We start from the raw sequence: 26687 nt of genomic DNA, 5'->3' as shown, positions 1-26687 counted from the left end.
GATTTGGTGGTGATGACAGAAAAGTAAATAGATGATAGTACAGTGGCATATTGCTATGATAGAGTTGGCATAGAGTACCTTAGGAACTATAGAAGTGTACACTATATTCAAGTGTAGAGAGAATGGAGTCTGGGAAAACTCCTTGGGGTAGGAAGTTGCCTTGTCCTGAAGGACTAGAAAGTGGATAACTAGGAAGAAAAGTATGTGTGCCTTAAAATAATGGAATCTGTTTGGGGGAAGGGGAGTAGAGAACATTTTGGTGACAGCAATAAAATAGAACATAGCTGCCTGGGCACCTTTGGGTTAAGAAGATTTTGCAGTTTCGCAGTGGTGTTCTTGTGTAGCCCATTTTGCCCATAATTATGAGGTCCAGAAAAAAAACCCCTAATGGTTTATCTCTTGTAGGTAGGATCACATTCCTGTTCTACAAATATTTTATGTTTCTTTTTGTTCTTAATCTTTGAGATATAGTCTTGTCTGCTTCGTTTGTAATTTTAAAATATACTCAGTACTAAGGAAGTTGCCAACTACTTTAACTTTTCTTGAGAGGAAATTGACATTATAAGGAGGTGTTTAAGTACAAAGAGCTTTTCCTTGTTACACTGTTTAGTATAGAGTCAAAGGGAAAGTGTTAGAGGTGCTTATACATTGACAGCCATAGATTTAAAGTACAAGAAATCTGAAACCTGAATTCCTTTGGGAAAAGCAAAACCTTTTTTACAACTCACCAGGGTATGGGTTTTCCTGTCTGGTCATTGGCACCTTCAGTGGAGAATTTGGGAACCTAATATGACTTGATTTTTCAGGTAAAAACCCTTCCTTGGAGTCAAGGAAACACTCTTACTTGCACTGGATGTCATTAGGAGACTGAACAGAACAAAATTCTGTTGCCTTATATTTTTTTCTGATCTCATCATCTTTTTTTTTTTTTTCTGAGACAGAGTCTCACTCTGTTGCCTGGGCTAGAGTGCCGTGGCATCAGCCTAGCTCACAGCAACCTCAAACTCCTGGGCTCAAGCAGTCCTTCTGCCTCAGCCTCCTAAGTAGCTAGGACTACAGGCATGTGCCACCATGCCCAGCTAATTTTTTCTATATATTTTTAGTTGGCCAATTAATTTCTTTCTGTTTTTAGTAGAGACGGGTCTCACTCTTGCTCAGGCTGGTTTGGAACTCCTGACTTTGAGCGAGCCTCCCACCTTGGCCTCCCAGAGTGCAAGGATTACTAACGTGAGCCACCGCGCCGGGCCTGATCTCATCATCTTTGAATACAAAGTAAACTGAGATAATTGCTTTCCTGATGCCTGTCCTTTAGAGAACTTGGAAGGAATTTGAGAACTAGGAAAGGAAGAGAAGAACGTTAGCTTCTGTGCACAAAAAGATAGATAGAGGAGACCAGAACTGCACATTCAACAAAAATTTACCAACTGCTTCTCACGTGCCAAGCAGTGTTGTGTGTGCTTGGGACACACGTATCAGGGAACAAAACAAGAGTCCCTGCTGTCACTCATGGCATTCAAGGGTAATTGTGACTTGCCAGATGTTTTGATTCCCTCTTTCTCTCTCCTTTTCTGTAGGACAGAATAATAAGCTGAACAGAGTCTGACCATTGGCTTTCAGCTCACCAGGATCTTCTGCCTAGCTCTCCTTTTGTGGCCCATGTGCTGCATCCTCTGCCCTCAGTGTGCAACTGGCCCCCAACGCAATGTGTGTTTGTCAAACCATGGAAGTGGGGCAGTATGGCAAGAATGCAAGTCGGGCTGGAGACAGGGGAGTCCTCCTGGAGCCCTTCATCCACCAAGTGGGCGGACACAGCAGCATGATGCGCTATGATGACCACACTGTGTGCAAGCCCCTCATCTCCCGGGAACAGCGATTCTACGAGTCTCTTCCTCCTGAAATGAAGGAGTTCACCCCTGAGTACAAAGGTCAGTCACTGGCTATTTTAGTGAGAGTGGCAGCCTTGGGCTTATAGACCCTGGGCTCAGTTTTCCTTCTTCTGTTTGACATGTGATGTGACTGTAGGTCTCTGTTGTCTTAAAGCAGCTAAGTCATTTTGTTAGGCAAAATTGGAGGCTAAAAGCATCACCAGGGTCTTTAGATCTTGAAAATTGAACTCACTGATAGGTAAAGCTAGAATTAATTTGCAGAATTAAGTCCCATTGGTGGAGAAGAGCATGCTGTTATCAAGGAGTTTTCCCCTGTTTGCTGTGACAGTCTAAGAAACAAGAGGGAAGCACTTCTCAGGCCCCAGAGGAAGACGAATTGATACTTTCCAGGTTAAGGCAGTTGGATGACTGGCAAGGAGGTTCTGTGGAACCTGTGTCTGTGTGTGCTGAGAGAATGAATTGATGGTAAGAAATTGAGAGAATTTCTGGGGCCTCAAAGTCCTAACGTTTGAAGGAAGAACAATTTGTTTTAAGATACAAGTTAACTTTATAGAAAAGAGCCCCATGAACAATTATGCTGGGATCAACTCATTTTGTCCTATTTTAATTTTTAAAATTTTTATACTTTTTAAATTAATTTAATAGAAACGAGGTCTTGCTGTATTACCCAGGTTGGTCTTGAACTCCTGGCTTGAGTATCTTATTTCTTACTTTTTTGAGACAGGGTCTTACTCTGTTGTCCAGGCTAGAATGTAGTGACATCATCATAGCTCACTGCAACCTCAAACTCCTGGGCTGAAGCGATCCTCCTGCCTTTGCCTTTGGAGTAGCTAGGACTATAGTCGTATACTACCACGCCTGGCTTAATTTTTCTATTTTTTGTAGAGATAAGGTATTGCTCTTGCTCAGGCTGGTCTAAAAATCCTGTCATCAAGTGATGCTCCCACGTTGGTCACCTGCTAGGATTACAGACCTGAGCCACCATGCCCAGCCCTTACTTTATTTTAAAAATTGGTCTTTGAGGCCGGGCGCGGTGGCTCACGCCTGTAATCCTAGCACTCTGGGAGGCCGAGGCGGGCGGATTGCTCAAGGTCAGGAGTTCAAAACCAGCCTGAGCAAGAGTGAGACCCCGTCTCTACTATAAATAGAAAGAAATTAATTGGCCAACTGATATGTATATAAAAAAAAATTAGCCGGGCATGGTGGCGCATGCCTGTAGTCCCAGCTACTTGGGAGGCTGAGGCAGAAGGATCGCTCGAGCCCAGGAGTTTGAGGTTGCTGTGAGCGAGGCTGACGCCACGGCACTCACTCTAGCCTGGACAACAAAGCGAGACTCTGTCTCAAAAAAAAAAAAAAAAATTGGTCTTTGTTATTGTGTTTATACATTTCTATGATTGTCCATTGTGTGTAAGTTTTATTTTTTGAGTCCTGCTTTTTAACTGTTTTAAAGTTGTATGATTTCAGTCATGTTGACACCATCCTTTACTTAAGGGAGTTTCAAATTAGGTAAACCAATCTAGGGTGGGTGTGGTGGCTTATGCCTGTAATTTCAACACTTGTGAGGCCAAGTCAGGAGGATCGCTTGAAGAGTTAGAGACCAGCTTGAGCAACACAAGACCCCATCTCTTCCAAAAAAAAAAAATTAGCTTGCCATGGTGGCATACACTTATAGTCCTAGCTACTCAGGAGGCTGAGGCAGGAGGATCTCTCTCTCTTTTTTTTTTCCTCCTCCTTCCCTTCCTTCAGGAGGATCTCTTGAGCCCAGGAGTTTGAGGTTACACTGAGCTATGCTCACACTATTGCACTCTAGCCTGGACAACAGAGCGAGATCCTGTCTCTCTAAAAAAAAAAAAAAAAGCCAATCCATATCAGAATTGACTTTTTGCTTTTTTTTTTTTTTTTTTTTTGAGACAGAGTCTCGCTTTGTTGCCCAGGCTAGAGTGAGTGCCGTGGCGTCAGCCTAGCTCACAGCAACCTCAAACTCCTGGGCTCGAGTGATCCTTCTGCCTCAGCCTCCCTGGTAGCTGGGACTACAGGCATGCGCCACCATGCCCGGCTAATTTTTTATATATATATCAGTTGACCAATTAATTTCTTTCTATTTATAGTAGAGACGGGGTCTCACTCTTGCTCAGGCTGGTTTTGAACTCCTGACCTTGAGCAATCCGCCCGCCTCGGCCTCCCAAGAGCTAGGATTACAGGCGTGAGCCACAGCGCCCGGCCGACTTTTTGCTTTTTAAAAGTGTATAATTTAGTGACATCAAGTACTTTCACAAGGTTTTGTAGCCATCACCACTGTCCATTTCCAGAAATCTTCATCATCTGAAACAAACTCCGTACCCATTAAATAATAACTCCTCATTTCTCCATCACCGAAGTCCCTGGTAACCTCTAATCTACTTTTTGTCTCTGCAGATTTGCCTATTGTAGATATTTCATATATAAGTGGAATCATACAATTTTTGTCCTTTGTGTCTAGCTTATTTCACTTAGCATAATATTTTTAAGGTTTATATCATAGGATGTATGATATAAACCTTCATTTTTTGGGGGAGGCCTGGTGAAGTGGAGAGAATCTTGCTCTGTCACCCCTGCTAGAGTGTAGTATTGTCATCATAGCTCACCTCCAATGCCTTGAGCTCAAGTGATCTTGTAGCCTTACCCTCCCGAATAGTGGGGACTACAGGCATGCCATGACACCTGGTTAATTTTTCTATTTTAGGTAGAAACGGAGTCTCACTCTTAACCAGGCTGCTCTCAAATTTCTGACCTCAGGCAGACCTCTCATCTTGGCCTCCCAGAGTGCTAGTGTTATGTGTGAAAGCCACTGTGCTCAGCCAAAACTTCATTCTTTTTTATGGGCAATACTCCATTTTAAGTATATACCACATTTTTTTATATTTTATCTCTTGATGGACACTTGGGTTATTTCTATCTTTTGGGTATTGTAATAATGCTGCTGTGAACATTGGTTTACAAGTATTCATTGAGTCCCTGTTTTCAGTTCTTTGGGGTATATACCTAGGCGTGGAACTGCTGGATCATATGATCATTCTGTGTGTTTACCTTTTTGAGATTCTGCCACACTGTTTTCCACAGTGGCTGCACCACTTTGTATTTTTTTCAGCAATGTTCTTGTTTCTTTACATCCTTGACAACATTTATTTCTTTTTTTTTTTTTTTTTGAGACAGTCTCACTTGTTGCCCAGGCTAGAGTGAGTGCCGTTGCGTCAGCCTAGCTCACAGCAACCTCAAACTCCTGGGCTCAAGCGATCCTCCTGCCTCAGCCTCCCGAGTAGCTGGGACTACAGGCATGCGCCACCATGCCCGGCTAATTTTTTCTATATATATTAGTTGGCCAATTAATTTCTTTCTATTTATAGTAGAGACGAGGTCTCGCTCTTGCTCAGGCTGGTTTCGAACTCCTGACCTTGAGCAATCCACCCGTCTCGGCCTACCAGAGAGCTAGGATTACAGGCGTGAGCCACCGTGCCCAGCCAACATTTATTTCTTGTTTTTGTTTTTTAATTATTATAGCCATCCTAGTAGGTATGAAGTGATATCTCATTTTGGTTTTGATTTGCATTTTCTTAGTGACTAATAATGTTGATGTGCTATTGGCCATTTGTATATTTCTATTCAGAAATATCTTTTCAAGTCCTTTGTGGAGTTTTGAATTAGGTGGTTTGTTTTTATTGCTTTCAAAACAACCAGAAGACTGTTAAATTTGGAAGAATAAATGTTTAAGGCTGCAAAACAAGAGAGAAACCAGAATCAAACAAAACACACTACTTTCTCTAAGTGGTAAGGAACAACAGTCCAAAAGGTTTATAAACATAGCTTCCTTCATCTGTCTATCCATCCATACTTAACACATTCATGGCCAAACCTCCTGCCATAAATATGACAAAACCAGAAAGAGAACTATAGGTCCTTTTACCTCATAGAGTTCTTCTGATGGTAAGGAAAAAAAATCCCTTGAAAGGCAGTTGGGCCCTGGCTCCAGATAAATGTTCTCTAAATTACAACCACCAGAACTAGGATAAGACAATTTGCACAACCTCAAGGTGCTTCCTGGAGAAGGATTGGCAGTCTCTAGCATTGGTTCAGTATTTCCCCTCATCTTCTCTCACATTGGGGAATGGATATCTTTTTTTTTTTTTTTGAGACAGAGTCTCACTCTGTTGCTCAGGCTAGAGTGCCATGGCGTCAGCCTAGCTCACAGCAACCTCAAACTCCTGGGCTTAAGTGATCCTCCTGCCTCAGCCTCCCGAGTAGCTGGGACTACAGGCATGCGCCACTATGCTTGGCTAATTGTTTTTTTATATATATAGTTTTAATTGTCCAGCTAATTTCTTTCTATTTTTTTAGTAGAGACGGGGTCTTGCTCTTGCTCAGGCTAGTCTCGAACTCCTGAGCTCAAATGATCCTCCTGCCTGGGCCTCCCAGAGTGTTAGAATTACAGGCGTGAGCCACCATGCCTGGCCAGGAATGGATATCTTTAAAGGTCATAACAAATCCTAAGGATCAATTTAATTTTTGTTGCTTAGGCTCCATTTTCACTAGGGAAGAACGAATATACTTTCTCAAGAGTAAAATTCACTCAAACTAAAATTAATCCCCTCTAAGTCCAGTGAAGCCCAATTTATTCAACGAAAATAGAAGAATAATGAAAGATACGGTTTTGTAAAAACATTCCCCAAACCATACTTTCCAATATACTCCACAGCAATCAACACAGAAGACTTCTGTGACCAAATGTGAGTTTTTCTCCCATACACCAAGCAGCAGACACCAGCTGAGCATCCTCTAATTCAATTCCAGTACTGTCTGCTCTGGGATACCATCATCCCACAGGGTGAAGACATCTAACTACTCCTTCCCACAAGTCACAAGTCCAGGCTTCTGTGATTTCTGACTGACTGGCTTCAAATTGGGATTCCCACGACCACCTCTTTGGGTTCGCTTAATTTGCTAGAGTGCCTCACAGAACTCGGAAACATTTACTTACATTTAGTGGTTTATTGCAAAGGCTATTTTAAAGGGTACAAATAAATAGGCAGATGAAAAGATACACAGGGAGAGATCTGGAAGAGTCCTGAGCAGAAGAGCTTCCGTCCCTGTGGAGTTGGGGCACGCCACCCTCCCAGCACACATGGGAGTGGATGAGTTCTTGTTACCTTTTCCTGTCTGCCTCCATGTGTGCAGAAGCTCTCTGAACCCAGTCCTCTTGGGTTTTTATGGAGGCTTCATTACGTAGGCATGATTGATAACTGTGTAGAAATGTGATTGGACAAAAAGCACATGATCTAAGCCCAACAAGGTTTGTCTGTTCAGATTTGCCTCTTTGTATAGCTTTTCTTCCTTCAGGGTATGGGATAGAACCCTCTTTGGAATGAGGTTCTTTTGACCCACAGCCAGATTAGAGTCTCACTTTGGGCAGGTGAAAGGAGGACAGAAGAAGAGAGATTCTATCTCTTGATGGCTGCTCCTGAGGCCTAAAGTGCCCAACACTGTAACAGAGTATAAACCAGGGAGGTATAAACCAGGAACTGTGGACAAAAACCAGTATGTATCTCATAACACCACAGACATTATTGGTCAAATTAATATATTTCAAAGACCTATAACAAAGGGCTTTTACTTTTTATTTTGAAATAAATTTAAAATTAAAGAAAATTTTCAAAAATAATATAGGGTTCCCATATACCCTTCACCCAGCTTCCTCTAATGCTGACATCTTACATAACCATAGTATAATTTATAATTATCGAAACTAGGAATTTAACACTGACATAATAACTATTAACTAATCTAAATACCTTATTCAAGTTTTGGCAGTTTTCTCACTAACGTTCTTTTTCTGGTCAAGGATTTCACATTGCGTTGTGTTCTCCTTAGTCTCCTCCCATCTGGGACCGGTCCTCAGTGTTTCTTTGTTTTTAATGACCATAACACTTTTTTTTTTTTTTTTTTTGAGACAGAGTCTCACTTTGTTGCCCGGGCTAGAGTGCCATGGTGTCAGCCTAGCTCACAGCAACCTCAAACTGCAGGGCTCAAGCAATTCTACTGCCTCAGCCTCCTGAGTACAGACTATAGGCATGCACCACCATGCCCGGCTAATTTTTTCTATATATTTTTAGTTGCCCAATTAATTTCTCTCTATTTTTAGTAGAGACAGGGCTCTCGCTCTTGCTCAGGCTGGTTTTATACTCCTGACATTGAGTGATCCTCCCGCCTTAGCCTCCCAGAGTGCCAGAATTACAGGTGTGAGCCACTGTGCCCAGCCAACACTTTTGAATTGTACTAGCAAGTATTTTCTAGAATGTCCCTAAATTTGTTTTGTTTCCTCATGGTCAGATTGAGGTTATATAATCTGGCAACCATCATGTCAGGAGGTAGATGTCTTATTATTGGTGATTTAACTTGGTTAAGGTGGTGACTATCAGGCTTTTTTCCTGTAAAGCTGTTATTTTCTCCATTGTAATTATCTATGGCAAATATCTTAGAGGGAGGTACTTTGAGATTCTTTAAACATCCAGCTTCTTATTATACCTTAACCCCCTAATTTTAGAATCCATGGATGATTCTTGCCTACTGCAGTTATTACTGTGTTGTGTGTTAACAGTGACTTCTGTTTTCATCAGTCCTTTTATATTTATTAATTAAAACTATTAGAATTCTATGAGGAAATCTATCCCTTCATACACATTTATTTATCAGTTTGGTTTTATGGATATTTTATTGTTTAAATTCTTCTACATTTGGCCACTGTAACTCCTTTAAAAGTTGGCTCTTGTGCACTTTTTTTTTTTCCTTGAGACAGAGTCTCACTTTGTTGCCCAGGCTAGAGTGAGTGCCGTGGTGTCAACCTAGCTCACAACAGCCTCAAACTCCTGGGCTCAAGCAATCCTGCTGCCTCAGCCTCCCAAGTAGCTGGGACTACAGGCATGCACCACCATGTCTGGCTAATTTTTTTTCTATATATATATTAGTTGGCCAATTAATTTATTTCTATTTATAGTAGAGATGGGGTCTCGCTCTTGCTCAGGCTGGTTTAGAACTCCTGACCTCAAGCAATCCGCCCTCCTCGGCCTCCCAGAGTGCTAGGATTATAGGCGTGAAGCACTACGCCTGGCCTCTTGTGCACTTTTGACATATTCTCCTATCATTTTTGACTACTTCTTTACTTTCTGTTACCACAAGATATTCCAGGCTCATTACATATGTTTCCTGCCCCAACTCAGGCATCAGCCATTACACCAAGGAGCTCTGCTTTCTTTGTAGGAATGGCATTTAGGAAAGTCATAATTTTGGTGCTGGATGTACTGGTTGCTACTAAATTATCATTGCTTTTAGGCCCTATCAGCAGAAAAGCTAAGAAATACATGTATGAATACTCACCTACACATACATGCATATATAATTATTGCCTTAAGCACAAGTATTTTTTAAAACTCAACCAAGCTAAGGAAGAGTGTCAGTAATATTTCATATTTTGTAATAGGTTTAAAAATAAATTTTTATTATGTCCAGCTGCAATTATCAAGTGTTACTGCTTGCATTACTAAATGTGAAGTTTAAGCCTTCTGTAAATTATGCAAATAAGTTTTTCAAATAAGTTTTGCCTCATTCATTTATCAAGTATTTATTGACCATCTACTAGATGCCAGGCCCTGGCTCATTAGTATAAAAGACAATAAAAGGTCTGTACCCTTAAAGAGCTTACATATAGACAAATCAATTATAGATTGTGGTGTGTGCCATGAAGAAATTAAGCAAGATTCTGTAATTGAAAATAATGAGGTTTCCAGAGCAAAACATAATATAGGATGATCAGGAAAGGAATGTCTGGGGCAACCTGAAGGAAGGACTGAAGGATGAAGAGCTGTGGACAAAGGGCATTGCAAAGAACATCCCAACCATATGTAAAAGCCCTGAGGTTAATAATTAAAAAGCTTGAGATGTTCTAAAAACCTTCACCTCTTTTTGCCAATTAAGAGTTAAGAAACAACCCAATTTAAAAATGGTCAAATGGCTGGGCGCAGTGGCTCATGCCTGAAATCCTAGCACTCTGGGAGGCCGAGGCAGAAGGATCGCTTGAGCCCAGGAATTTTGAGGTTACTGTGAGTTAGGCTGATGCCACGGCACTCTAGCCCAGGCAAGAGAGTGAGACTCAGTCTCAAAAAAAATAAAATAAAAAATAAAAATGGTCAAAGGACTGGAATAGACATCTCTCTAAGAAGATATACAAATGGCCAATAAATATACAAAAAGATGTTCAACATCATTCATTAATTTTTAGGGACAAGCAATTCAAAATCACAGCCAAGCATGGTAGTTCACAGCTGTAATCCCAGCACTTTGGGAGGCTGAGGTAGGAGGATCACTTGAGGCCAGGAGTTTGAGACTAGCCTGGGAAATATAGTGAGACCCAGTCTCTACAAAAAAATAACAAAACTTAGCCAGGCATGGTGGTGTATGCCTGTGGTACTATCTACTCAAGAAGCTAAGGCAGGAGGATGGTGTTAGAAGCTGCAGTAAGCTATGATTGTACCACTGCACTCCAGCCTGGGCGACAGAGTGAGATCCTGTCTCAAACAAAAACAAAATCATTGACCAGGCATGGTGGCTCACACCTGTTGTAATCCTAGGACTCTGGGATGCTGAGATGGGAAGATTGCTTGAGCTGCAGAGTTTGAGGCCAGCCCAAGAGAGAGACCCCATCTCTACCAAAAATAAAAAAAATTAGCTGGGCGTGGTAGTATGGGCCTGTAGTCCCAGCTACTCAGGAGGCTGAGGCTGGAGGATCACTTGAGCCAAGGAGTTCGAGGTTGCAGTGAGCTGTGATGATGCCATTGCACTCTAGCCAGAGTAACAGAATGAGATTCTGTCTCCAGAAAAAACAAAAGCAAAATTACAGTCAGATACCACTCCTACTCACTAGCATGGCTATAAAAAGGAAAGGAAAGGGGAAGAGAAAGGAAAATGAAAAGTGTTGCTAAGGGTATGGAGAAACAGGTACCCTCGTACACTGCTGGTAAGAACGTAAAGTGGTGCAGCCGCTGTGGAAAACAGTACAGCAGTTCCTCAAAAAGGTAAACACAAGGCCAGGTGCGGTGGCTCACACCTGTAATCCTAGCATGCTGGGAGGCCGAGGCGGTTGGATCGTTTGAGCTCAGGAGTTCGAGACCAGCCTGAGCAAGAGCGAGACACCGTCTCTACTAAAAATAGAAGAAATTAATTGGTCAACTAATATATATAGAAAAAATTAGCTGGGCATGGTGGCCCATGCCTATAGTCCCAGCTATTCGGGAGGCTGAGGCAGAAGGATTGCTTGAGTCCAGGAGTTTGAGGTTGCTGTGAGCTAGGCTGACGCCATGGCACTCTAGCCCAGGCAACAAAGTAAGACTCTGTCTCAAAAAATAAATAAATAAAAATAAATCAGTCTTACAAATGCTAAGAAAATTAGGCTTACATCAGATGAATTAAAAGACCATTGATTTGGCCGGGCGTGGTGGCTCACGCCTGTAATCCTAGCACTCTGGGAGGCCGAGGTGGGTGGATAGCTCAAGGTCAGGAGTTCTAAACCAGCCTGAGCAAGAGCGAGACCCCGTCTCTACTATAAATAGAAAGAAATTAATTAGCCAACTAATATATATAGAAAAAATTAGCTGGGCATGGCGGCGCATGCCTGTAGCCCCAGCTACTTGCAAGGCTGAGGCAGCAGGATTGCTGAGCCCAGGAGTTTGAGGTTGCTGTGAGCTAGGCTGACGCCATGGCACTCACTTTAGCCTGGGCAACAAAGCAAGACTCTGTCTCAAAAATAAATAAATAAATAAATAAATAACCATTGATTTTCATTTTTCTAACTTCATTCTAACTAGGATATTAGTGACAAGGTTAAAAAAAAAAGTCAGGACCAAAAAATTGTTTGAAAGTAATAGATTGCCTGACTCATTTAATTAAACCAAATCTTACTCTTGGTGAAGGCATCTTTCTGCCTACCCATGGCCATCTCTCCCCTGATCAGGTATGATGCTCTGTGTCTGCCAGTGGTATGTGCTTACAGAACAACTTACAGTTTTTCAGTATAACATTAGATGGCTATGCAAGACAGAAAGAAAAGAGCTAATTGTAAAAGCAGAATGATACATTTGCCTATATAAAATTAAAAACTTTGGCTAGGCATGGTGCCTCATACCTGTAATACCCAGCACTTTGGGAGGCCTAGGCAGGAGGATTGCTTGAGCACAGGAGTTTGAAGCTACACTGAGCTATGATCATGCTACTGTACGCCAGCCTGGGTGACAGAGTAAGACCCTGTCTCCGAAAAAAAAAAATTATATAATTAAAGAAAAAATAAAATTGAAAACTTATATTTATCAAAATATACCTTTAAAGAAAATGAAGAGGTATATTTATAACATATAAAACTAATTATTTCTAAAATATGTAAGAATACATATTTTTATATATATGCTTATATATACGTGTGTGTGTGTATATATATATATAAACTTGGACAAACCAATAAGAAAAAAAATTAATAGAAAAATGGGCAGTAATAAAAAAAAATCAATGAAGACCGAAGACCAAAGGCCGATTCTTTGACAAGAGCAATAGCATTGATAAATCTCTAGCCAGAGTCATGAAGAAAAAGAAAAGATACAACGTTCCAGTGTCAAGAATGATAGAGGTACTTATCAGTACAGATTCCACTAATATTTAAAAGATAAAAGAATATTATGGGCTGGGCTTTGTGGCTCATGCCTGTGATTCTAGAACTCTGGGAGGCCAAGGCTGGTGGATTGTTTGAGCTCAGGAGTTTGAAACCAGCCTGAACAAGAGCAAGACCCTGTCTCTACTATAAATAGAAAGAAATAAAGCGGCGAGTAAGATGGAAGATGAGGAGGTCTCTGAGAGCTGGGAGGAGGCGGCAGACAGCGGGGAAAACCAAATCTCCTCCCAAAGTGCCCATTGTGATTCAGGACGATAGCCTTCCCACGGGGCCCCCTCCACAGATCCGCATCCTCCAGAGGCCCACCAGCAACGGTGTGGTCAGCAGCCCCAACTCCACCAGCAGGCCAGCCCTTCCTGTCAAGTCCCTAGCACAGCGGGAGGCAGAGTACGCTGAGGCCCGGAAGTGGATCCTGGGCAGTGCCAGCCCTGAGGAGGAGCAGGAGAAACCCATCCTCGACAGGCCAACCAGGATCTCCCAGCCAGAAGAAAGCAGGCAGCCCAATAATGTGATCAGACAGCCTTTGGGTCCTGATGGGTCACAAGGCTTCAAACAGCGCAGATAAATGCAGGCAAGAAAGGATGCCGCCGCTGCCGCCGTCACCACCTCCTGGGTCGTCCGCCACGGGTTGCACTGCCGTGGCAGACAGCTGGACTTGAGCAGAGGGAACGACCTGACTTACTTGCACTGTGATCCCCCTTGCTCCGCCCACTGTGACCTTGAACCCCATGCATTATGACCTCCCCTCTTCTCCCTTCTTCCCACTGTGATTGGCATGTCGACAAGGGCTGTCCCAAGTCAATGGAAAGGGAAAGGGTGGGAATTAGGGGATGGTTGGGGGGACCCACCAAGGACTCAGAGTAGAGAGTCAGACAGTGCCACTTGGCCACTTGGGGTAAAGCCAGTGCCAGCAATAACAGTTTATCATGCTCATTAATTTGGGATTTCAAAACACAAATGAGAACTCCCACCCACCCACCCCCAAGTGCATGTCTTCATCATTTAAAAAGTAAGTTCCATTTGAAATATCCTTTCTTTTTTTTTTTTTCCTATTTTTGTTTGTTTATACAAATATCTGATTTGCAAGAAAAAGCGCATGGGAGGGATTTTAGCAGTTTAATGATTTTTTAATTGAGAAAAGGTAGTTTGGTAGTCTACTTGAAAAATGTTTCTGGGACGTTCACTAGAAACATTAACCAATAGGATTTTGGTGAGCTTAGCTTCTGTATTCCTACTGCCGCCCAGAAAAGGGGCAGGGCTCTGCAGCCCCCAGGACAGATGAGCACCCCATGCCTATACCTCCCTCCCCTAGCTAAGTCCCAGGGCATCTTGGCCTTGCCTGGAGACTGGGCTAGCTCTGTAGGCTCAGAGAGCCTGGGGAGGGTGCCAATCCCACCTCTAGTATTTTGGGAGATAGGGAAAGTGAACAGACTTCCCCTTCGCATATCCCTCAGGGTGGTTCCCTACCAGCCAGGCTTGCTACTTCTAGAAGGCAGGTAGCATCAGGGAGTGAGACTGCACCCCTGAATTTAGAAGTAAAGGACTCGAGACTTGTTCAGTATTTTGCTGACTGGGGAGAGTCTGGCTCCAGGACCCTGAGCCTTCTGCCTAATGTGGTCAAAAGGTGACTAGATCTTCCCACTCCAGCAAGGCTTGAACTCGTAAGGATCTGTGGTGCTCCATCTCTGTTAATGGTCCTAGCTCAGTAGCTTTACTTGGTACATTTCCTGTGTGAAATCAGTACCTTGGGAGCAGACCATTCTGAATAAAGTTGGGAAAAGAAAAGCTTTGCATTGCAAAGATTGGTGACAGACTGGTTCCCTGTAGACCTAGGCTACCCTTCACCCCTTTTTCCATAGCAAGGGCCTGGAATGAAGGCAGTTCTTCCTCTGTCCCTGGAGATTTGCTTTGGCTTCTAGAGGTGGAAGAGGCAGCTGCCTAGAGCAGCTCTGTGTATGTAGTACAACCTCTCAGGCTTTCTGGTCCCTTCTCTTATACTGCACCTTATCCCTTAGCCAGCCAGATGGCCTCCCCACTCCTAACCAGCAGATAAGTTTTGGAGTGGTTGGTCTGGTTTTGCGATTGGGGCAGCACATGGTGGCCAAGGTGGCAAGCTGAGTTTCACTGGCTCCCTCCACTTTTGGTTCACCTAGCTCTCCGCCTCGCAGGAGCTGTGGGAATGGTAGGCCAGGCCCAGCAAGCCATGTCTCGCTATATCTTCCCCTTAGGAGGAAGGGCCAGCTGCCAGTTGAGTCAGTGACTGGTCCATAGCACAGCTTTACAGCTGTGTGAAGCCAGGAATTTTCCTTGAGCAGAGCTGGAACAGAGCTTCAGTAAGTAAGAGGGAGAATTATCTCCAGGAGTGGGTAAGGAAGAAAATTGGCTGCTATCTTTATAGTTCCACTGCCCTGACCAAGTGTCCACATTCTAAATGTATAGTGTCCATCCTTCATGTAATAGTGGTTTCTGGCCCAATGTGAGACTGTCCTTTCTCTTGAGAAGGGTGCAGAGGTAGTCCCGGTGGGAAGGCCAGGAGGAGTGCTGATTGCTCAGCCATTGGGACCATCTGTTCTAACCCCAACCCCTCCAGTGGGAGCCACATGGAGGAGGCTGGTGGGTGTCTGTGGATTGAGGATGTGGCGGGGACTGGTGCTGCCACCTCCGTCCTGCCAAAGATAGGGCTCTGCCCTCTGTGTGCCTGTCACCACCCACCAGCAGTCATTCCCTGGCTTCCCCATGGAGAGGTGGCAAGCAAAATTTAAAAAAAGAAAGAAAAAAAAAAAAGAAATTAGCTGGACAACTAAAAATATATATAGAAAAAATTAGCCTGGCATGGTGGCACGTGCCTGTAGTCCCAGCTACCTGGGAGGCTAAGGCAGAAGGATTGCTTAAGCCCTGGAGTTTGAGGTTGCTGTGAGCTAGGCTGACACCACACCATTCTTGACCAGGCAACAGAGTGAAACTCTCTCAAAAGAAAAAAAAAAAAAAAAGAATATTATGAAGAACTTTATGCCAGTAATTATTCTACAACTTAAACGAAGTTGGCGAATTTCTTGAAAGATAGAAACCATCGTAGCTTACTTACTCAAGAAGAAATGGATAATGTGAATAGCCCTGTCTATTAAACAAATTGAAATTGGAGTTTAAAATATTCTCACAAAGAAAACTCCAATCCCAGATGCCTTCACTGATGAATTATACCATTCTACAATTGTATCCTGTATTTAAGAAAAGTACCACGAGTTCTACACAAGTTTTTCCAAATTATTGAAGGACAGGCAAGATAGCTCACGCCTCTGGTCCCACTACTCAAGAGGCTGAGGCAGGAGGATCACTTGATCCCAGAAGTTTGGGGCTATAGTGTGATAGGATGTTTCCTATGAATAGCCACTGTAGTATTCCACACTTGGGCAATATAGCGAGACCTCATCTCTTAAAAAAAAAAGAAAAAATTGAAGAGGGAATACTTGCCAACTCACCGTATATGTTCTATAAGCCCAATTACAAGAAAATATGATATCCTTTATGAACTTAGATATAACAAATTTGCCCTCTTTTTCACTCTCACCCTCTCAAAAAAAATTTTTTTGAACGAAATTTTAGCAGATTAAGTCTAACAGTATATTAGAAGGATAATACATCATGACCAAGTGGGATTTCTCTGAATAATGCAGATGTGATTTAATCTTCAAAAGTCAATCAATGTAATTTGCCATATTAACAAACTAAAAGGCCGGGCGCGGTGGCTCACGCCTGTAATCCTAGCACTATGGGAGGCCGAGGCAGGCGGATTGCTCGAGGTCAGGAGTTCGAAACCAGCCTGAGCAAGAGCGAGACCCTGTCTCTACTATAAATAGAAAGAAATTAATTGGCCAACTAATACATATATAGAAAAAATTAGCCGGGCATGGTGGCACATGCCTGTAGTCCCAGCTACCTGGGAGGCTAAGGCAGAAGGATCGCTTAAGCTCTGGAGTTTGAGGTTGCTGTGAGCTAGGCTGACACCACAGCACTCACTGTAGCCTGGGCAACAAAGTGAGACTCTGTCTCAAAAAACAAACAAACAAACAAACAAAAAGACAACAATAACAAACTAAAAACAAAACAAAACATATCATTATCTCAGTACATTCAGAGAAAGTATTTGACAATATTCAGCATTCATTTTTTTTTCCCCAAAAGGGCCCATGGATTGGGGCAATCCCTACCTGGAGAAGAAAATGAACCAGAAAAAAAATATTTCTGGTCTGGCATATTGACATATTTATAAGTGTTTATCACTAATTTTCAGATTATAGCCAATTGTCCATACCAAGAGGGTAAAAGTAGAAATGTAGCTGACAGAGATGGGTTGTGGAAGTTAGACAGAGGGCATCCTGGACCTTTTTTTAATTTAAACTTCCTCAAGTTAGGTATTTGGGTATTGTTTGTGTTTTATGCTATGATCCAGAAGACACTACAAACAACCTGTTTGATAAAAATGGTAACAACAAATTGTTTTCCATGGGTATAGCATGGAGAACTGAACAGTATTTCATCTTAGAGATGCCAAGGGTAGGAGTGCTCACTGTGGGCAGAGCACATATTTTGGGGACTATCTTGGAGAGAGAAGTATCATTATCTCTCTAGGTGACACTGTCAGGCAGGAGGAAACAAGATCTAAAGGAGAATACAGGCAGGAAATGGTGGTATCATAAAGGAGTTAAATAAGTAGAGGGTTAAGTTATGCCAGATATGGATGTCACCTGGAGAACAGATGTAAATAATTGAAAGTGAGAAGGCTAGATAAGAGAGGGAAATAAATACAGATTTATCTGAGAACAAAGGTAAGCAGCAGATTTAGAGTGGGGGTGGATGGTCATCTGTATTCTGGCAAGATGATGGCCGTTGTTCCTACATCAGTCTGCAGTTGGTTGAGGGTAGGTGATGTCTACGTGCTGCGGGAAAGTGAGTGCCGATAGCCTGTGCTATATAGACCCAGCCTGTGTTGACATATGTTGACTGGCTGCCCTTTTTTCAACAGGCGTGGTATCTGTCTGTTTTGAGGGAGACAGTGACGGCTACATCAACTTGGTGGCCTACCCTTATGTGGAAAGTGAAACTGTGGAGCAGGATGACACACCAGAACGGGAGCAACCTCGGCGCAAACACTCCCGCCGGAGCCTGCACCGATCAGGCAGTGGCAGTGACCACAAGGAGGAGAAAGCCACCCTGTCTCTTGAGACTTCTGAGAGGTAAGAGGGTGGCAAACAAAGCTGTAGGTGTATGTCTTGGCCTACTGGCTAAGCACTCAGAACATCTCTAGGGTCCTGGCACATCATGGGGCAGCAGGGCACAAGATTGGGGAGGATGACTGGTATTCTTGGGACACCCACACAGGTATGGCCTCTCTTGTGTGTCACATCACCCCAGTGATGTCTCTTTTGGGTATGGCTGTAGCTGATCAAGAGAGAAAGTGATGCTCTCTCAGCCCTTTGGAATCAGGGATGCCCTGTGCTTAGTGACAAAAGGCATTTGGCTTTCTGTTCTATCTCACCCTTGATAAGACAGAAGGTTGAAACCCACTGGTCTACAGTGAGGCTCCAAATATTTTCTGACCTGCAGAATGTCTGAGCCCCAGGGCCATGAGAGTTCATCCAGACTAGTATTCCCTAATGGGTTTGTGTTAGATCTTTCTGAGAATATCAGTCATTTAACCCTTTCCTTGCACTTAAAATTTAGTTAATTGTGTTAGAAATTGATTTTTTTCTTGTAAATCAGGAAGTCTTTACAAAGAATTGTTTCTTGATTATTTCATGCAAAAATGAATGAGAACCCCCTCTAGGTTGAGTATAATCAAAAGGATAGGCAATAAAAGTGTTGTTGAGGATGTGGAGAAATTGGAACCTTCTTATATTGTTGGTGGCAATGTCAAGTGGAAACAATTTGGCAGTTCTTCAAAAAGTTAAACCCAGTGATTCCATCCCCCTTAGGTATATACCCAGAAGAATTGTATACATAGATTCACACAAAACTTATACACATGTGTTCTTAACATTATTCCTAATAGCCAGAAAGTAGAAACAACCCAAGTATCCATCAACTGGTGAATGGATAAACAAAACATAGTATATCATACAATGGAATATTATTCAGCCATAAAAAGGAATGGAGTACTGATACATGCTGCAACATGGATGGATGGTAAAAACATGTTACATGAAAGAAGCCAGGCACAAAAGACTATAGATATATGGCATGATTCCATTTATATATTAATAAAATGTTCAGAACAAGCAAATCTATAGAAAAAGCAGTTAGTGGTTGCTTTCGTTAGTAGTTAGGGGTTGGAGGTAGTGGGGAATAGGAGATGACTGTTAATGGTGGTAGGGTTTTGTTTTTGGAGTGATAATGTTCTGAAAGTTAGGTAGTGGTTATGTTTTACAACCTTGTGGATATACTAAGAAACTACTGAATTGTAAAAAAAATAATAATAAAATTAATGTGAACTAAAACTAATATGAAATATTAGTTTTATAAAATAAAGTGAAAATAAAGTGAAACCAAAATTATAAAATTAAATTACTTCACATTTAATTTCATTCAGAAATAGTAAGATGTTTTAGTGAGTAAGATGCCCTGTGGCTTGACTTAGAAGTTGAAATTGGGAATTTTTTTTTTTTTTTTTTTTTTTGAGACAGTCTCACTTTGTTGCCCAGGCTAGAGTGAATGCCATGGCGTCAGCCTAGCTCACAGCAACCTCAAACTCCTGGGCTCAAGCAATCCTCCTGCCTCAGCCTCCCGAGTAGCTGGGACTACAGGCATGTGCCACCATGCTCGGCTAATTTGTTCTATATATATTAGTTGGCCAATTAATTTCTTTCTATTTATGGTAGAGACAAGGTCTCTCTCTTGCTCAGGCTGGTTTCGAATTCCTTACCTCGAGCAATCCACCCGTCTCAGCCTCCCGGAGTGCTAAGATAAAATTGGGAATTTTCTTAGAACTACAGTACATAGTTCATCCCTGATGTCAGATCAGTTCATCAACACATGCTGCACATCTGGGCTTCCAAAGCTTTGTAAGGGCCTAGGTCATTCCAGCTCTCCTCACTCAGTTTGGTAACGTCAAAGAGTGCAGAACCCCATGAGAGGCCAGGCACAGTGGCTCATGCCTGTAATCCTAGCACTCTGGAAGGCTAAGGTGGGAGGATCTCTTGAGGTCAGGAGTTTGAGACCAGCCTGAGCAAGAACAAGACCCTGTCTCTACTAAAAATAGAAAAAAAAATTAGCCGAATTTGGTGTTACACGCCTGTAGTCTCACCTACTTGTGCCAGGCAGGAGGATTGCTTGAGCCCAGGAGTTAGAGGTTGCTGTGAGCTAGGCTGATGTCATGGCACTCTAACTAGGGTGACAGAGTGACACTCGGCCTCAAATTAAAAAAAAGAACCCCATGAGACACTGAGTAGCTAATGTGTCTTAATAGTATTCTCAGTCATTGGATCCACTCTGGCCAGGTCCAGAGAGGACCCAGAATCTCTGATGGGACCCAGGACCAGGATCTCAGATGCAAGGAGTGGGCCCAACATCCACTTCTAAGTAAGCAGGGTCTCCACATGTTGAACATTCTTTGTGGGCAGATGGACATCAGCCTGCAGAAATACTTCTTTAAGTGCTTTCCCTATATTCCGCAAGAGGTTCCCTATTCTTCCTCTTGACTGATTGCTGTGGGACCTAACTTAGTCATTCAGGTGACAAGGAATGTTCCCCAAATCTGTATCTGGCAATCAGTGATACTCTTTCAGCAGCTTTTTAGAATGGGCTTTCTTTTCTCCTCTAAAGGTTGTTTCATGAGTCATCTTGTGAAAAGCCAACGAACATAGAAATAACATCAGCATCTGTCTATGTTCAGGTTCAAGGTTGTACTCTGAAGGTGACAGCTCTATCTGCAGTGACCAGACTTTTGCCTAGCCTGTTAGCAGAGGCTTTAAGTCACTCTGCTATTTCTTCACTAGGCCAGGGCTGCAATACCAATGTTGATGTCACGCACCACAAGGGCTCCATCCAGACACAGAAAACTTGTTTTTGGTTTGTTTGGCAAATAAGTCAAACCTGCTGTTTTCTTAAAGGGATCACAAGAAAGGCATCTGTGAATGGCCTCAGCAGTGCCCTCACCAGAAGAAAATGAGGGTTTTGTATGTTAAGAGGCATTGGTGGGCTCTGCTACTTCCAGTTAAAGGGAGATGGGGGTCTTTGCTACTGGCTCTTAGCTAGTGTTGCACACCTTGCTAAGCCACCCTCAGGGGAGGGTCAACATTTCTAGCACACACTAGTGCTTGGGTGGTTAGCTCAAATATTTATGACTCATACCACACTTAAAGGCTAGCAGTTCTGGAGAGGAAAGTGTCATTTGAAATTGCTGCAGTGCTTTTGCCTCTGCTCTGAGCTCCAGACTTTGTTCTACAATTTGCAGGGCACATGGCTTTATCAGTACTGTGGTTTTCTTGGCTTATCAGTGTGATAAACAGTATTGCTAGTTGCTTTAAGCAGGTATTTATGTTCAGGCATAATGAAATTGTGTCAAAGTTTCAGCATTTTCAGTTGGAGTTACTTTTTTACCAAAACCCCTTTATAGTTTGACTTATTTTATAAATAGAATTCTCTTATTCACATGGTTTCATGCTTTCCACAGGCATAAACCCTGTCCAGAGAAACACAGATACTTTTGAGTCTGCTCAGGGTAGACTATATCCTGCTTTTTTTCTTCCTCCTCCTAGGCCTGATGCAGAGACAGTTATTAATAAGCATGATGTCAGCATATGCTTTCTTTAAATCTTATTAAAGGAAGCTACCCTACATGTTGTGGACAAAGATAGGATAGTTATTGATGTCCTTGATAGTGGCATCCCATATTCCATCCTACATTTATTTAGTGTAAAACTGTATTTTAAAGTTTTATTGTCATAAAATATACATAACACAAAATTACCATTTTAAGTGTACAATTCATTGGCATTAAATATATTCACATTGTTATGTAACTAATATCACATTCCTCCTTCCCCTAGCCCCTGGCAACCACTATTCTACTTTCTGTCCTTATGAATTTGGAAGTACTTCATATGAGTAGAATCCTACGATATTTGTCCTTTTGTGTCTGGCTTATTTCACTTGGGAAAATGTTTTCAAGTTCATCCACATATAGCATGTATCAGAATTTCATTCCTTTTTATAGCTGAGTAATAATATTTCATTGTATATATGTACTGCATTTTGTTCATGCATCCTTTGAGAGACACTTGGGTTGTTTCCCCCTTTTGTTTATTGTGGGTAATGCTGCTATGAACATAGGCATAAAGGATCTGTTTGAATCCCTGTTTTCAATTCTTTTGGGTAAATATCTAGGAGTAGAATTGCTGAGTCAGATAATTCTATGTTTAACTTTTTTGAGGAACCACCAGATTGTTTTGGTGACTGCACCATTTTACATTCCCACCAGCAGTGTATGAGGGTTCTAGTTTCTTCACATCCTGGACAATGCTTTTTAAAGTGGTATCCGTATCACATAATTTGACAAAAAGAATTATTTTTCATACAATTTTCAGAGACACAGGAAGACCACTATTTATACCATTTACTCACTGTTATTGGATCATATATCTTGGGCCTCCTTGCTACTCATCAGCAGGGTCTGTGGGGGGCAGATTAGGCCTGATGTAGGTTTCCCCTGCCCTTTGTGGTGAGACCCAGAGGATGACTTGCCTTCGTTCCTTAATAATGTGTATGTTCTTCCTTCTTAGCTCCCAGGAGGCAAAGAGTCCAAAGGTGGAGCTATACAGCCACTCTGAGGTCCCTTTTCAGATGCTAGATGGTAATAGTGGTCTGAGTTCTGAGAAAATCAGCCACAACCCCTGGAGCCTGCGCTGTCACAAGCAACAGCTGAGCCGCATGCGCTCTGAGTCCAAGGACCGAAAGCTCTACAGTATCCTTGTTGCCTCTCCTTCAGCAGTGTCTACTGGGACCGCGGGGAACTGTCCAGCCCATGGCTGAGTTTTTTCTTTGTCTAGGGGTCCCTCTTTGTTCTTATTTCCCTTTTTCATGGATTCTTCTTCCTTTTTCTCATTTTACTTGCATCAACTTTTTTTTTTTTTTTTTGAGACAGACTCTTCCTCCGTTGCCCTGGGCAGGTAGAGTGCTGTGGCATCATCATAGCTCACTGCAACCTCCAACTCCTGGGCTCAAGTGATCTTCCTGCCTCAGCCTCCCGAGTACCTGGGACTATAGGCATGCACCACAATGCCTGGCTAATATTTCTATTTTTAGTAGAGACGGTGTCTTGCTCTTGCTCAGGCTGATCTTGAACTCCTGAGCTCAAGCAATTCTCCCGCCTCGGCCTCCCAGAGTACAAGGATTACAGGCGTGAGTCACCGTGCCTGGCTTATCAATATGTTTTATCTGCCTTTTGGATTTGGTAAAACTGAAGCTTAAAACTTGGCAGTCTAGTACAGTGCTGTCCAACAGAACTTCTGTAATGATGGAAGTATTCTATATTTCAATATGGTAGCCTACAATATGGTAGCCACGGCACTCACTCTAACCAGTGCAACAAAGTGAGACCCTGTCTCAAAAAAAAAATAATAATAATTATAAGAATTCCCATTCCATAATACTTTTTTATCTTTAACATCTTAAATCTATTTTATGTTGTGCAAGTATGGTGTTTATTACTAGACAAAAACACCAAAATCAAACATTTCAATATGGTAGCCCCTGGCCACACTGAGTGTGGCTACTGTGACTGAGGTGCTGAATTTTAAATTTTATTTTGATTATTTAAAATTAAAGTTTAGGCCAGGTGTGGTGGCTCACGCCTGTAATCCTAGCACTCTGGGAGGCTGGGCGGGTGGATCACTCAAGGTCAGGAGTTCCAAACCAGCCTGATCAAGAGTGAGACCCCGTCTGTACTAAATATAGAAAGAAATTAATTGGCCAACTAAAAATATATAGAAAAAATTAGCTGGGCATGGTGGCACATGCCTGTAGTCCCAGCTACTTGGGAGGCTGAGGCAGAAGGATCACTTGAGCCCAAGAGTTTGAGGTTGCTGTGAGCTAGGCTGACGCCACGGCACTCACTCTAGTCTGGGCAACAAAGCGAGACTCTGTCTCAAAAAAAAAAAAAAAACAGTATTATGGAATGGGAATTCTTATAATAATAATAATAATTATTATTTTTGAGATAGGGTCTCACTTTGTTGCACAGGCTAGAGTGAGTGCCGTGGCGTCAGCCTAGCTCACAGCAACCTCAAACTCCTAGGCTCAAGCAATCCTGCTGCCTCAGCCTCCGGAGTAGCTGGGACTACAGGCATGCGCCGCCATGCCCAGCTAATTTTTTCTATATATATTAGTTGGCCAATAAATTAGTTTCTATTTATAGTAGAGATAGGGTCTCGCTCTTGCTCAGGCTGGTTTCGAACTCCTGACCTTGAGCTATCCGCCCGCCTCGGACTCCTAGAGTGCTAGGATTACAGGCGTGAGCCACCTCGCCCGGCCTCTTATAATTATTTAGTATTTTGAAGGAGTGGACAAATAACTACTGATCATTTTGTACATATTTACTCAATTTTTTTTGTAATCAGCTTTCTCAGGTTTACTACTTAGTTAATTTTCACAGTAATCTTTTGAGGAACTATTATTTTCATTTTATAGATGAGGAGATAGAATCACGGGGGATTAAGTGTGGTACCCAGAGCTAGTGAGTGGCCAAAAGCAGGATTCCACAGCCCATGCTCTCAGGCAATATTGAGATATTTCTTTAGCCATCTTCAGGTTTTATCATCACTTGTTGATAGGTTACAGTAGGTGACAGGATTGATTGAAGGCCCAATTTAATTTTTTTCTGTGAGTCACTTTTTTTTTTGAGACAGTCTCACTCTATTGCCCAGGCTAGAGTGCCATGGCATCAGCCTAGCTCACAGCAACCTTAAACTCCTGGACTCTAGCAATCCTGCTGCCTCAGCCTCCCGAGTAGCTGGGACTACAGGCATGTGCCACCATGCCCGGCTAATTTTTTCTATATAGTTTTAGTTGTCCAGCTAATTTCTTTCTATTTTTAGTAGAGACAGGGTCTCACTCTTGCTCAGGCTGGTCTCAAACTCCTGAGTTCAAACGATCTGCCTGCCTCGGCCTCCCAGAGTGCTAGGATTACAGATGTGAGCCACCACGCCCGGCCCTGTGAGTTACTTTTAAAAGAATTAGGAGTATTAAAATGTTCATCAGAGTGATGCTGAGTTTCTATCCTCCAAGATGTGATTCTCTTCTAGCACCTAAATATGGATTTGAGGCCCAGGCCATGAGACCCAATGATTTTTTGGCAGACATGTGGCAGATGCTATACCTTTATACAAAAATTCAAATAAATATACAATTTTTGCAGAATATATTTGGATGAAGACATGAATGTAAATTCCAGGGGATTAAGACCATAAAGCTATTTTGAGCACAAGGTTCTAGAACTGTTAAGGGATAAGTTTAAATATATAGTTTGCTGGTTTGAAATTTAGTGACAAAATGACAAGATAGAAATTTAAATTCAGCTTTTTCTAAAGATTCCTATTTGGTAATGTTAGAGTCTGATTGCCTTGTTTTTGTAGTAGTGCTACAAAGATGTCTTCCTTATTACTTAGGCCTGGGTAAGGTGCTGGCTTGAGAAGGGCCTTGGTTTACTGATGGTGACAGGGATGTCTCTGATCTGCCCAGTCTTCTTTAATTTATGTATTGCCTGCAAGATAGATTTAAAGAATAACACAAGGCCGGGCGCGGTGGCTCACGCCTGTAATCCTAGCTCTCTGGGAGGCGGAGGCGGGCAGATTGCTCGAGGTCAGGAGTTCGAAACCAGCCTGAGCAAGAGCGAGACCCCGTCTCTACTATAAATAGAAAGAAACTAATTGGCCAACTAATATATATAGAAAAAATTAGCCGGGCATGGTGGCTCATGCCTGTAGTCCCAGCTACTTGGGAGGCTGAGACAGAAGGATCGCTTGAGCCCAGGAGTTTGAGGTTGCTGTGAGCTAGGCTGACGCCACGGCACTCACTCTAGCCTAGGCAACAAAGCGAGACTCTGTCTCAAAAAAAAAAAAAAAAAAAAGAATAACACAATTAACAATATCAATGGATGTTGTATATACGTACAATGGAAAATTATTCAGCTATAAAAAGGAATGATACATGCGTACAACATGGATGAACCTTGAAAACATTTTGTGAAATAAGCTAGACACAAAAGGACAAATATTTTATGATTCCACTTATAGGAGGTACCAAGAATAGACAAATTCATAGAAACAGAAAGTAGAATAGAGGTTCCCTGGAGCTGGGGGTAGGGAGAATGGGGAGTTACTGGTTAATGGGTACAGAGTTTCAGTTTGGGAAGATGAAAAAGTTCTGGAGATGGATGGTGTTGATAGTTGTACAACAGTATGAATGTACTTAATGCCACTGAATTGTACACTTAAAATTTTGTAAACAGTAAATTTTGTTATATATGTTTTACCACAAAAAAAAATTTTTTTAAGAAATAATAGGCCAGTGGTGTGATACCCACATATCAGAGTTGGTAAGGTGAATACATACTGCATTAGGTCAGTGCCCCATTTTATAGAAAAACTTGTTTGTGCTTTCCTCGTGGGGGCTATGGTGAGTGTGGTTGTCATCCTCCTTGACCGTGGCCCAGAGTTCCTCCTGCTTGAGAATGTGGTGCACCACTTCAAGTACCCCTGTGTGCTGGACCTAAAGATGGGGACCCGGCAGCATGGTGATGACGCATCAGCAGAGAAAGCAGCCCGGCAGATGAGGAAGTGTGAGCAGAGCACGTCGGCTACGCTGGGTGTCAGGGTCTGTGGCATGCAGGTGAGTCATACCTGGTGACAGCCCAGGTGCTGCCACTTGTATGTTTTGGGTTGTGCCCATACCTGCCTGCCACCCATGCCAAGTGTCGTCCTGACCCACATTGGCTTGGAATCTACTCTGAAAGAAAGAGGTAAGTCCCCCATAGGTACTGAGTATGTCCTTAGAAGTGTATTCCCTGA

At 42.5% G+C, this 26687-nt stretch overlaps 2 protein-coding genes across 5 annotated transcripts in view; both read left to right on the top strand.

Annotated features, from left to right (window-relative positions):
* Window positions 1-26687, top strand: part of IP6K1 (inositol hexakisphosphate kinase 1) — a 62696-nt gene that overhangs the window by 32233 nt on the left and 3776 nt on the right. For all 4 annotated transcript variants that reach the window (XM_012771309.2, XM_012771306.2, XM_076007755.1 and 1 more), the window contains 4 exons: window positions 1575-1925; window positions 17651-17861; window positions 22404-22585; window positions 26333-26508. In XM_012771309.2, coding sequence (XP_012626763.1) covers window positions 1703-1925; window positions 17651-17861; window positions 22404-22585; window positions 26333-26508 — 792 coding nt within the window. In that variant the 5' untranslated portion in view covers window positions 1575-1702. The remainder of the gene's footprint in view (window positions 1-1574; window positions 1926-17650; window positions 17862-22403; window positions 22586-26332; window positions 26509-26687) is intronic.
* On the top strand, window positions 11539-13320 carry LOC105863978 (SUZ RNA-binding domain-containing). Its single transcript, XM_076007813.1, is given in 2 exon segments — window positions 11539-12836; window positions 12838-13320. Coding segments are annotated over 2 exon segments (405 nt in total). The 5' UTR covers window positions 11539-12786; the 3' UTR covers window positions 13193-13320.

Source organism: Microcebus murinus, chromosome 1 (genome assembly GCF_040939455.1).
Source record: "Microcebus murinus isolate Inina chromosome 1, M.murinus_Inina_mat1.0, whole genome shotgun sequence".
NCBI classification, from domain to species: Eukaryota; Metazoa; Chordata; class Mammalia; order Primates; family Cheirogaleidae; genus Microcebus; species Microcebus murinus.
This window is presented reverse-complemented; position numbering and strand designations above follow the sequence as displayed.